Source organism: Thermobia domestica, chromosome 12 (genome assembly GCF_964235325.1).
Source record: "Thermobia domestica chromosome 12, izTheDome1.hap1.1, whole genome shotgun sequence".
NCBI lineage: Eukaryota > Metazoa > Arthropoda > Insecta > Zygentoma > Lepismatidae > Thermobia > Thermobia domestica.
Genome location: NC_137465.1, coordinates 42,954,083 through 42,967,672, shown reverse-complemented (window position 1 = coordinate 42,967,672; position 13,590 = coordinate 42,954,083). Strand labels below are relative to the sequence as shown.

The 13,590-nt window shown below is 33.2% G+C and overlaps 1 protein-coding gene across 3 annotated transcripts in view; it reads left to right on the top strand.

The window, feature by feature from the left end:
- Positions 1 to 11,797, top strand: part of LOC145666436 (retinaldehyde-binding protein 1-like) — a 53,775-nt gene extending 41,978 nt beyond the window's left edge. For all 3 annotated transcript variants that reach the window (XM_081733662.1, XM_081733659.1, XM_081733658.1), the window contains exons 5-8: positions 782 to 975; positions 3,600 to 3,710; positions 7,170 to 7,314; positions 10,635 to 11,797. In XM_081733662.1, coding sequence (XP_081589788.1) covers positions 782 to 975; positions 3,600 to 3,710; positions 7,170 to 7,314; positions 10,635 to 10,663 — 479 coding nt within the window. In that variant the 3' untranslated portion in view covers positions 10,664 to 11,797. The remainder of the gene's footprint in view (positions 1 to 781; positions 976 to 3,599; positions 3,711 to 7,169; positions 7,315 to 10,634) is intronic.
- The last annotated feature ends 1,793 nt before the right edge of the window (positions 11,798 to 13,590 follow it).

The window sequence follows — 13,590 nt, the reverse complement described above, 5'->3', positions numbered from 1 at the left end:
CAGCTATAGGGTTAAACATATGATCTCTCAGAGCAAGGTATAAGCGTTTATTTCTTAATCTCAAATGCTCAGATATCAAGAATAAGAACTGGGATCAAATGAGTGTAGTGGTGAGGATTATTATTTGAAACGCATACGTACTATTTTGAACAATTGTCGATACTTTTTTGACAACCACCCATCTTGGATAATTTGTTTCCAAGATATTCGCAGTACTACCGTACCTAATTTCGTCACATCAGCTTGTATTAGGATGCTGTGTAGGTCACTATCTGTCACTTGTGATATCCAGTTAAAACATTCCTTTTGTCTACCCTTTGTGATTTGTTTCCTAAGAGAGTTATATCTATCTATCTACGTATCCATCTACTATCTCTCTCTCTCTCTCTCTCTCTCTCTCTCACCCCATATATATATATATATATATATATATATATATATATATATATATATATATATATATATATATATATATATATATATATATATATATATATATAAGATACAGAACCGGTTGTTAAAACATTAAAATAACACCACTGAGAGTAGATCGCTAAAGATTTTTCACTGTTTGAGATAACTTAATCAAAAAGTTTGGCCACCCCATACAGTATTCCATTAGATGTTAGCTTTGTCAGAGTGGGCAAATTAGTCTAATTTTATGTGGGACACAGAAATCCAAAGCCCCACATCTCTTAGAGATGTTTCTGTCTATTAATAATACTGAGAAATGTTAGATATTTTTGTCATTCTTAAAATGTTTTGTCTTTTCTTTTCTTAGGTAATGCTGACTTCTCAAAAATCACAATAGCAGAAGTCTGGAGGATCATCTTCACAGCCCTCGATACGTTGATTCTAGACCAAACGTTCCAAGTGGGAGGACTAGTAGTTATATTAGACTGTGAAGGTTTAGGATTGTCACACCTCAAAGTAGTCACTATGACCTTCATTAAAGTATTATGCTGTCTATTAATGGTAAGCATATACATCGGCCAGCATAGGTACACTCATGTCCAAAATTATTGTCGTATGTCTATAAATATGTTGTTCTAGGAATATAATTCGATAACGAAATCGCCCGGTATTTCTTATATTATTATTATGTGTATAATCGGCAAAGACATGCATGTGGCAAATTTCATGTCAAAAGAGCAGTAAATAAGAACAATAAAACGAAAATAAAACTTTCTTCTCCATTTAGCAAGATTTTGTTTTACTCATTCTAATTTTCGTATTTATAATTCTTTCCATATGAAAATTACCACAAATATACATTTCCCGATTATACACATAGTATCAGTATTAAAAGTACCCTGAAAAACCTTTATCAAATTATATTCTTACAAGAAGACATTTATAGATATGCGACAATCATTTTGGACATGAGTGTACATAGTTCTGAAGTTAATTTATTAGGCTAAGCAATGCTAGCATCAGGCAGAGCGTTGTGCTCTAAATAATGATTTTTTTTTGACTTAACGGTGTTTGGTACTAAAATATATCATGACTTTAGATTAGTTGTGGTTTTGTGAATGCAAGCACACATACGGATTATTGTAACCACATTGTTTAGTAACTTAAGTAACTGAAACTCTATAACTCGTAACTAATTTTAAGTTCCCTAGCAGAGATTTGAAGCTTTAACCATTTATGTGGTAACTAGTGTGTTTTAGTACTCGGATAGAGAAATTATAAAATCCTTTAGACCAGATAAAGTATACGAAAAATCTACAGTTCTAAAAACTACTTTACAGAAGAAACAGCGAAGAAATTTAACAGACTGAATACCCGCACCATCTTCATTTTTCTTACTGTTAGCTTGTTGATTTATATGTGGAATTATTTTCTGTTTTGAAATGAATTGTTAACAAAAACCACGCTGTTTCAAAATAAATTTGCATTATACATATATAAAGTTAATATTAAATAACAGAAATTACATTTGATTATTAACTATCAAAATGATGTGGAATAAGATTTAATTTTCTCGAAGAAAAGGACATTTAAACATATTTCAAGAAGAAATCAATAGAATCTAACCATTAAAATTTCATTTCAAAGGAATCAAAAATAATTCTTCATGTAAATTAATGGGCACCAAGAAACAAAGATGGCTCCTTATTCAAAAATTGTTAAGCTTTTCGCTTCTCTTTAGCAAAGTAATTTTTAAAATTATGGGCTTTCGTTATAGTTTTCTTGATGTAAAAGATTTTAAAAGTCGTTTATCCGTGTATTGAGATATACTAATTACCATATAAATGGTTGATGCTTCAAATTATTGCTAGGAAAGATATAATATATATCACAATAAATTAGAAAAGTGCTTACTAGTAAGCGAAGAGGTTAAAGAATCATGATACAGTAATATATCGAACTGACAAAGTTACACTTTCTCTGTGCTCACAGTATATTGGAATGCCATTTGAGAAGTATTTGCATTGAATTCAGCACTTATCATTTATTGATTCAAATATAACGCATCTTGCATTGCCTTACCGGTCGAGAAATGTGATTTTAAGTAGTAGTTAGAAATGGCGTGAACTGACAAGAAATAGCGTAAATTTGTCTGAATGACAATAAAATGTATAAAGCAGGAAGTATCAGAAAAGGGGAATGAAGTGAAATTAAGTCATTGAAATTTTAAAGAGGGGGAATTAGATAAATAATAACAAAAAAGTGTATAATGTTATAAAAGACATCTGCGCTGAAACGTGGAGAGAAGATACATATTGAAAGTCTGAACGGTTAAGTAAATTTAAAAGTAAGGATTAAATTCCGCTGATAGCAGGAAAGAAATACAAAAGTTACGGGAAAAAGATAACAGAAGTAGACCAAATTTAAGCGTCAGGCTAACAAAGAAAATAATCAATGTCATCATTATAGGGTAAGTAAGTAGGGAGGAAAAGATGCTTTAAAGTTGGGCTATATTGTAAGATTCCATGTGTTTTCACACCATGCTGGTTGTAACCATGTGTTGAAGTAAACACTCTTTAGACGACAGCCATGGGGAAGACGTTGTCCACCATCGCCAACATTTGACAAGTGACGCAGAGGCAAGACGATGGGCTACTTGCCTACTAAATTTCGTTCAGATCCGGCCAGTACTTACCGAGAAATAAAAGTATCTCATACAAGCCAAATGGAGTTTCTCCCTGGCCGAACTTGGAAAACAAATAAGTTATAGCGAGCTTTATTGCTTAGATCAATAATGGGCAAACTGCGGCCCGCGGGCCGAATGCAGCCCTTTGAAAATTTCTATCCGGCCCGCGACATGATTTATAATCTGACGAATGAAAAGAAGAATAGGGTTGCTTCCAAAGAATTGCATTAGAACTAGACTCACAGATAAACATTTACTTATTTTCTGAGAATCAGTGCATCCTAGTTCGAACCAGACTATTAGAAACTTAGAACATTAATAGGACTTAGTATTACAAGAATTATTACATAGGATTATTACACAGGAATTATTACAAGAATTGTTACATAGGATTTAGTATTATTTATAGTTTATTTTCATGAAGGTGCTATACAAACTAACACGAAGCTACTAAGAAATTATGCGTAACAACTACAGTTCAATTAATTTTAATTTTCAGGACTGCTACCCAGTAAGGTTCAAAGCTATCCATGCAATTAAGACGCCAATATACTTTCATACTGCATTTAAACTCATCAAACCATTTTTGTCTAAGAAGATAAGCGAAAGAGTGAGTATAATGATTTTAATTCAAATATTATTTATACCTAGAGACCGAATGTTTAGGCATTAAAAACCTGCAAAATAGGCAGGGAAATAGGCACTTAAAATTTAAAAAATAGACAGTAAACTGTAACTCCAAATAATGATAAATACTTAATACAATTAAAAAATAAATTCAAGTCATAGATAATGTTCAAAGAATATATAAACGTAGCTTGACATGCATTCCATGTGTATTTGGTAAATACGTTCTGTACAGCACTTTACACATAACAGTCCAAATTTTATACACTTTATCAATACACATAGTAGTTCAAAGTTTTACGACATTTTATCACTACAAACAGCAGTTCGTAATTTACAACATTTGATTTGTACACACAGGAGTTCATATCACAACACACAACAAAATGAAATGAAAATGAAATGAAATCTTTGAGTTTTACGTCCCACGGTTATGCCGGTTAGGCTAAAGGAGACGGTGATAATGAGAAATGAATGAAATGGTGGAATGAAGAAAGTGGGAGGAAACGGGAGAACCCCGAGAAAACCCACGCACACGGTGTTTATCCACCACAAAGTTCACTTGGCGGGGGCTGGGATCGAACACGGGACCCCAAGCACCAGAGGTGAACGCTCTACCACTGAGCCACCGCGGCCCACAACAACACATAACAGTTGAAAGATGAAATATTGGCATATTTCAAACAAAAGATAAATTGTTTCGTGTATTTTAATTTAATACATTCTGATGGTTAGTCGACACGAGGAATAATTCATCCTGATTACGCATAAAAGAAGATACTTTTTGAAGTCTTCATCTAATAAATTATGTCTTCGATCGGATAACACATGTTTCAAAATTGAGAACGATCGTTATGTTTTCACGAATGTAACTGAGGCGTATTTGAAGCACGCAAGAACATGTGGATAAAATTTATTTGGGCACATTTTCGCATTTAAACATTTGTCTAATTGTTTTTAGTTTGTCCAAGTCTTACTGGTTGCAATAACTCTCTCACATTTCTCACGAACTACATGGTCTTTCGCATCTGACACAGAGCAAATTTTGTCCACTACAAAATAAAAATGTTCCAGAGAGTGCTCAAGTTTTTATATCTCTTTTCCAGAAACGTTATCGCGCCTGGCAAAATTGAATAGTAGGTAGCAATGAAAGTTAAACCATTTCGCACAACATCATTGTTCAACAGTTGTTGTATTATGCGAATTGACGAGGCATCCTCTTCAGTCAAAAAATTTACTACTTCCTCTACGGTTTGAAAATTGATTGCGTAATATAGAGTTGCAGAAATCCAAGTACCCCACCTTGTTATTTACTGGATTTTAGGTAAAGCAAGTTCTGAGGCGGTTTCTTTAAATAGCTCGATCCAGGTTGGAGCTTTGAGAAATATTTTCTTGATATTGGAGATTAAAGCATCTACTTTGGAGAATAAACCACGGTTTTCCTCAGCAATTCGATGCAGAGCATGTGCGAGACACGTTATGTGAGGCGTAGCTGGGAAAAGAACTTAAGGTGTCGTTGCAGCCTTTTTTCATGTATACTGCTGCATCCGTGATAAATAAATGAATATCTTGTTGTTTAACACCATCCGGGCAAAGTAAATTCAGTGAGAAAGTGAACAACTGACCTATTGCTGTACTATTTGTTTTTGCCAGTTCTTCACATGCTAGGAAAAATATTTTGGACTGTTGATCATGTTCCATTGTACCGATTGCAACATTACCGAGGAACTGTCCCGAGGCATCAGTCATTTTGAAGAAAATGCATACAATAGGCAACATTAGGCACTAAAGCAATTATTTAGGCAGTAAGGTGCGAAATAGGCAAAAAGGCAAAATAAAATTGGTTTAAATTGAAACTATAACCCCTCATATGAAGTTTAAAAAAATATTTTTGGTCATATCTTTAATATTAAAAAATTATACATTTTTCCTAACATTCGGTCTCTAATTATTTAATAAAATGTCAGTCATATTCATGAAGCATGTTGTGTTTAGCATAGCATACTCCTCTATATCTTTTAGTGACATCTAATAACGTCAATCAGAATTTATTTTGAGAGAAAGGCTTTAATTCGGGATGTCTCTAAATAGTATTACTAAGAAGAAAGTGAGTTCATTTCGTGGCTAAACGGTTAGCATACGCGCCTTTTGCGTGTGAGACCCGGGTTCGATTCTCGGCCAGAGTTCATGTGGTTCGGATCTGTTAATCAGTAGGTCCCATCGCATATAGCCTCGCTGCCGAAAGGTACGTTAAACTCAAAATCATCTCAAGAAGAAAATATTCTTTCCAAATTTGTAGGGTAATGCCAGGGGCAATACCAGAAGAAAATTGATATTTTCCTTCCTATATTTGTTTTATCTTCCTTTCCCCATATCCTTAGGTCTAAGAGATTTCCTTGTTCAAAATACACAGTGTGTAATTACTCTCTCACGCATTCTCCTTGACTAGAGCTAAGTTTACTCTGTTATAACCCTCACAGATCTCTATATCATAGAAGCCACAAATCAGAAATTTCAAAGCTGGTCATACAAGCCACAAATTAAGAACAGCCACTCGTCACCGGTGCCATTGATCATAGATTCAAGGCTGATATGACCGAACATGAAAGTGACTTGTATGATCGATTTCTCTTAAAGATAAGGTTGCAATGACTGTTGGCATTCATGACCAGTAGCTCGTAGGAGCAGGCTTCTATGACCTATTTTCTGATGTGACGCCTGAGAACTGTTTGTTCCCCTATCTCCGTTTAAAAGGAGCTATCTGCTCCAGGTCTAGAAGTTCAGTCCAATGATGATTTTTTTTTTCTTAATCTTTCTTTGACGATAGAACTAACTTCTTTTGACAACCTCCCGTTTTAGTTTCAAAGCAACTCTGTATTGACAATAATTAATATATTTTATTATATTATGGAGATCCCATACTAGGCCCTTTAGGGACCATGGTGGCTCAGTGGTAGAGTGTTCACCTTTGGTGCATCGAGTCCTTGATTTGATCCCAGCTCGCGCCATGTGGGCTTTGTGGTGGACAAATACCGTGTTCGTGAGTGTTCTCGGGGTTCTCCCGTTTCCTCCCACATTCTTCACTCCACCATTGCATTCATTTTTCATCGTCAGCGCCTCTTTTAGCCTAGCCGGCATAAACGTGGGACGTAAAACTGTTTTTATTTCACTCACACCATTTAGGCTAAAGGAGAAGGATGCTTCATGGAAGTCAATGAGTGTGAAATTATTTATTTATTTATGTATTTATTGTGCTCTCCCGCCGGGAAGAGCTTACTGTTGAATACAGTAAACAATTGCATATATAGACTGTCCACATACTGTATGAATTTCAATTTTTTGCCCTGAAATCCATAGTCAGTGAATATAAACTTATATATGTTGTCTTCACTCACCGATTTCCTTTTTCACTTTATATTTATACTGTATTCTTTCTTAACAGGTGTTCATTCACGGATCAAAGAAGAAAGATTTCGATCAACATATTAAACCTGAAATCCTTCCTGCAGAGTATGGTGGCCACATACCAGGTTTTGACAACCAGTGGTGGGAGAAATTAGCAGAAGACGCCACATCAGCGATAAAAGGTAAAGAGATCCATTATTTACACTGCAAAAACTCTGTAAAATGGTAACATTCTAATCATTAAGGATCTTCGCCACAGCGAAATTAAACTACCGCTAATTTTAAAGATTTTCTGTAATTTTCAAAACAAATAAAAGCAAAGACGTAATAAAATTTACATGAAATAACAGTGCTAATAAATCGTTATTAAGTGCACACTGCTCAGAAAATTCAATATTAAAACCAGAAGTGGTATATTCACTTGCCGGTTTCGGTAGAGAAATAAGGATACAGAAGAAACATATTCTTGGACGCTTTATGTATATTTAGAAAAAAAATCTCAATATCTCTTATTGTCTCTGCACAACAGAGATCTAATATTGAAATTGAAGTTGATGAATATACTATTTCTGTTATAGTAAGGGCATGAGTGACATTTCAGATTTTCCTTGGTGGGCAAGACCCCTTGATATACGTAAAATTTCGCGTTTTTCACTGATTTACTACTATTCTATTGATAAAATCTATATAAATCTCAAACTCAGGGGGGCAATTATCCCTCCCTGCCCCCCTAAATGATGCCCCTGAGTTAGGGTTCTAGTCCAGATTAGTACCCTTAAGTAAACAAAATTCCTTTAATTTTTACGTCGAAGAATATACGAATACTTATTACATCTGTACGAGATCCACAGATTCGACACTATAAATTCATGGTTTGGAGCTATATACTGTATATACAGGATTATCAGAAGTATATAAGGCACCTTATCAGTGTGGAGACCAAACGACTGGTGCAATTAAAAAAATACACTATTTTCGGTTGGAAATCACCTATATCCAACAAACTTCCTCTTTTTTTTTCATTTTTCCATATTTTTACTCATAACGATGTTGGTTATGGAAGTAGACTTTTGATACACCTGGTAAACAGTGGCGGATCCAGGATATGATCAAGGGAGGGGCCAAACTATAGTTTGCCGCTTTATCCAGTGTAAAGCAGGATTGGATCCGCGCCTATATATCTATATATATATATATATATATAATACAGTGGCGTTCACAAGGAGGTTTCGAGATTTCAACCCCGCCTGAGAAAGATATTATGGAAACATAAATAAACATTTACTATATTTAGATACGTATACAAACACCTGAAATTATATGAACTTGAGTGCTTAAACCATGCCCATTGAAGAACTCTGTTCGCCACTGTAAACATATACAGTACATTCCCTGCTAGCTGACTTCCACGGAACAGGGTCCTGGTCTGTTAATGAAAAAACTGGTAAAAGCGAAAAATCACCATTTCAAAGCACTTAAATTTTATAGAATCTATACTTTTTAAATTCAAAAACACAATCTTATTGGCATTATTTCTAGAAAATAAATAAAGTTAGCACAAAAATACCTGATTTTACCATAAGTTCTGATTCAATTTTGAGCATTAGATCTCGAATCACATATGCCCTTCTTACTGTTTAAAAAAAAAAAAAAAAGTGATGTGTTTAACTTTTAAATACAATACGTCTCCAATCCATAATTACTCTACATTTAGTTTAATTTGGTTTATTTTCTGGCTTCCTAGATATCGCACTTAACGGCGTTGAATCCCTAAGCCTTTATTATTTTTATTGCTATAATATTTACAAATCAAAATTAAACTTAAATCCTGTTACATTTATGTATAATCAGTAGAGCAACCCAAAAGCATAAAAAGCATTAAAAGCATAAGAACAATTTACACATATGGTTGGTGTGGTTGTGTAAGGGTTCAAAAGAAATTAATTTTAAAAGCATAATGAAGCATAATTTTAGAAAATAAAGCATAAAGCATAATTTAAAATATATAGCATAGTTCTGGAATACCGTATTAATAGTTTTTAAAACCAATATTTATATTGCAAAATCATTGAGAACATAACAATGCAACCATGAAAAGCTTATTTTTATTTCTGTAAACTTTCCGGTGTAATGCTTTGATGTGCAGGGGAAAAAAAAGGAAAAGAAGAGGAAAACTTTCCGCCAACAATGAATAGTACACAAGAACTCCACACTATATTGTTATAGTGTACCTCTTGAACTTGAGCAGTTACTGTACTTTTTGGTGGCATCTTTTACTTTCCTTTTTTGTATATATGCACCTCTTAAGGCATACAGAAGTGATAGAAAAAACTGACTCGAGTAAAGCATATCTCTTTACAGTGCATTAACTAGAAAGTTCATTAAATATGAAAGCAACTGGCTGCATAAAACATTAATAAATAGATCAAGATATTTAGAATATTTAATGTAAAGTAAATATTACAGTTATACAGGATTAATGTAAAACAATGATTGAAATTAACAATAAAGCATAATTTGGAAAACAAATAAAGCAAAATTAAACAAAATATAAAGCATAATGTGGGTTGCTCTAATAATCAGTGTTCGCAGTTTAAGGGAATTTTTTCTAATGTAGGGAAATTTCGTAGGTAAATTTAGCAAAAACGAAATTTTTCGATAAAACGTTAAAAGTCCAGGGAAATTCTCGCGCTGACATTGACCAATATGAATGCTTAATTTTTCTTTGTTTTTCAGAATTAAACCAAATACAATAGCAATAGTTTATGTGTTGTGGGAGAAGGTTCTAGAATGCTTGTCCGCTCGTACAGGCGAAGGTGGGTTAGTAGCCAGGTTGGTTTCTTTCTTTACCAAAGCTCAATACTCAATTCACATAGTAATGTCGAGCGAGCGATGGTGAGTAAAGGCGGGTTAACAGCCAGATTGATTGCTTTCTTTATTACGACTCAATTGGAATGCGGACCAGTGTTCTAGAACCCTGCCGTGTTCAAGGTAGCATAATTTGCATCCATTGGCGGGTGTATTTGTATGTATTATTTTTTGTATAAAAAAGTGAAGGATGAAGGAAAAATAGAAGCAAAATGCAAATGAATAAAACCAATGTGGTCGGTATTTCCTTTATTATAGCTAAATTAATCTTATCAGATAACTTCTGTTGTAGGAATTGGGCACTCAACAAAGTAGGGGAAATTTGATAAGAAAAGGGAAAAGTTTGAGGAATTTGAGGGAATTTTCTTACGAACACTGTAAATAATACAAATTCACTTTCGAAAAGCGAGAAACATTTAACTGATCTTGAAATCAGGAAAATTACATTTTTTTATTTTAAAAAAAGACCAGTTCAGTTTAAAATAGAAAAAAAAAATATTTTTCCATTATAAAGCAATGAATCTTACAATACTGAGATGGCGTTGGGGTTGAACAATGTTTTAAGTAGATACATTTAGCGTTAAGAATACAGATAACAAAACCTATAAGCGTATTTTTTCTTACTTATTTACAGAGGGGAAGACGTATGGATTCCAAAGCTAAAACGGATCGTAAAGGTAACTTCTGATTACTTAAGAAGAGAATTCTGTACAACAAAGAGTATTTCTAATAAAATGAAGAAAAATACCAAATATTTGTTCCTGCTGTATATGCTGGGGAAAAACGTCTGCTGCAAGAACTATTAAATAGTAGGACAGTGATGTGATAATAGTAACACAACAGACAATGAGAAAAAATAATTGTTGTAAAGCTGGAATTCAACAATTTTTCTCGGGCTGTGAAGCCTTATTACTCAAGACTATGTTGCATTAATATTTAAAGATATATATTTTAACAAAGTACCGTAAATATTATGATCTATTTCTAACGACAATTTGTTATATGTGTATATCTATCTAATGGTATTTCATATTTACTTAAGTCGTGTATTTATTTCATAATTTCTTTGTGATAATACATAGACAGGAGCTATGTATATTAAAAAGCAAGTGTAAACTTTGTTTCTTTGAAGATGAATGTATGGTAAGTTCACTGCAGTATATTGCAGAAGTGAATATCTATAATTAGTTAATCAAACTGTTAATAGGAATAAAATGTCATTATTAATATTATATAAGAAACAGAGAAAAGAAGAATTAGGGTTTTAACTGAAATTTTCCACCGAATTACCATATTCTTGCGTAAATGTCTTACCTTTATTTTTTGACTATTATTTTAGAAGAAACTATTCGCCTGTAAAAGCCGCAATTAGCCTGAAAGCAGCTAAAAATGAAAACACTACCTCAGCACTTGCACAGAAATTTACTTGAGCACAAACAGGTTGTCTTTAATAAGCACCAACAATCATGAATACTAGTACTATTCCTTAGTTGCATGTCAAGAAAAAAAAAAAGTTATCCAAATAATTTAATAATGACTCCTGCTTGAAGTTCACATGTGCCAAATCTAAGCGCTGTTGTGTAGCCGAATGAACGTATTTCTTATTATTCGCGTGTATAAGCTGCATTTTTAATTTTTGATACAAAAGTGTGGCTTATAGGTGCTAAATATTTATTTAAATACATTTATTTATACATCTATTTAGTTAAATATGTATGAGATGATGGAAATACTGAAATGTAGTGTTTCAAAAAAATGACTTCTAAAATATAATGATGTGTGCCGCGGAAAATGTCTTTGAGAAAAAAGTGAAGATTAAAGATCGAGTTCGCAGTCTTTTACTACAAGATTTTTTTTAAAAGGTGAAAACATATCAACAAGCGTATATTTGCATTCTTACATTCACGCAATATAATACATGAAAGAATTAGCACAGTTATAAAATGGCTGGTGGAAAATTATGAATGTATTGCTTAAAAAAAAAGAAAAAAAAAACATTATTACTGATCGCGACGCAACTATGCTAGTCGTTGCCCGGGGCAAGAACTCGCCTTAGCGCCCCTTGATCAACCAAACCATAACGTTCCCGCAAATATTTGCCCAATTTTGCGCCCTCCCAATCCGGCGCTCGGGGCACAAGCCTCGTTTACCCCACTTCTTAATTACGTTACTGGTTACTGAAAGTGTATGTTGTAAATATATTATAAAAGAATTGAAAAAGTCAGTTTTATTATTATGTCGAAATCTAGGTCTAAAAACCAATGAAAGCATAAAAGCCAGGATGCAAATGATTATAATATAATGTATTTGCAAAGGTAAGGAAAAAATAGAGCAAATTTACAACATTTGTCAATAGATACCTGAAATAAGTTATGTATTGGGTAATCATGTAAAAATGTAACAATCACAAAATACTTAACTATTTGCATGAAATTTTCTCTAGAATATTATGCTGAATTATGTTGTTGTTTACAAAAGTTAATTATTATCTTTATATTCTTCATATCTTGTAACTTACACTGTTATACTTGTGCAGATTACGCATATATTTGATTTGTGATGGACTTTGAAAAAAAAAATCATTAGTCTTATTTTTTTACTGTCTATAATTAATCAAATTGCAACTATGTTTTAGTGCACCTCATCAATTAATAGTAAATACAAATCATGTAAACCTTATTTTGTAAGAAACGACCCCACTGTACTAAATAAACCACTAAATAACTTCAACTGAGCTAAGCTTCTATAGAAGAAATGTTCTGTTATTATTGTATTATGGCTGCTGGCCACATTTGTCACAATGACGCGATGTTGTGATTGTAAATAAAAAAATATATGAAAATAAATAGAAGAAAATAACACAGCATTACTTTATATTTATGGTATAGAATCTTTTTATCACAATTCATTTCTATCTATCTATCTATCTATCTATCTATCTATATTTATATCTATAAAATGAAAGTCACTCACTATATTGCTAACTTCGTACCTCCTGAATCACCCGACCGATCTCGATCAAATGTTCAACATAGATGAGGTTTGGGCCTGGAATGGTCTTTATCATTTCACTTTGACGGTTCAACTTAGAAGGGCAGAGAGATATATTTAAAAAGGAACGAAAGTGACCGATATCATCATCGCATCCATAGTTTTCTGGGTCACTGAGATGAACAGTGATACTTCAGGTGCCGTTTAAATCCAAATTCAACTCCAATTAGTGCTCCTAAGGGGAAATGGTGACATGTAAAAATAATTGAATGTGATCGATATTAGTATCGAATTCATAGTTTTTTTTGGGTTCCTAAGTTGATTGGTGACAGTTTTGGTGCCCTTTATGTCCAAAAGGAAACCGAAGAACGGTCTCCCCGTGCGAAGAACGATCATTCTGCTAGTATTTAATATAACCAAATAAACTAATTTATCAAACATTTCAAAAGTATACAATATGCCCCTATTAGCATTTAACAAAAAGACAAATATCCATTGATTACGTATACAGATGTAATAAGGCTAAATAACATGATATGAGTGAGTGTAGTCATACACAACTTTCGAGAAAGTCGAGAAACCTACATATTATATATACA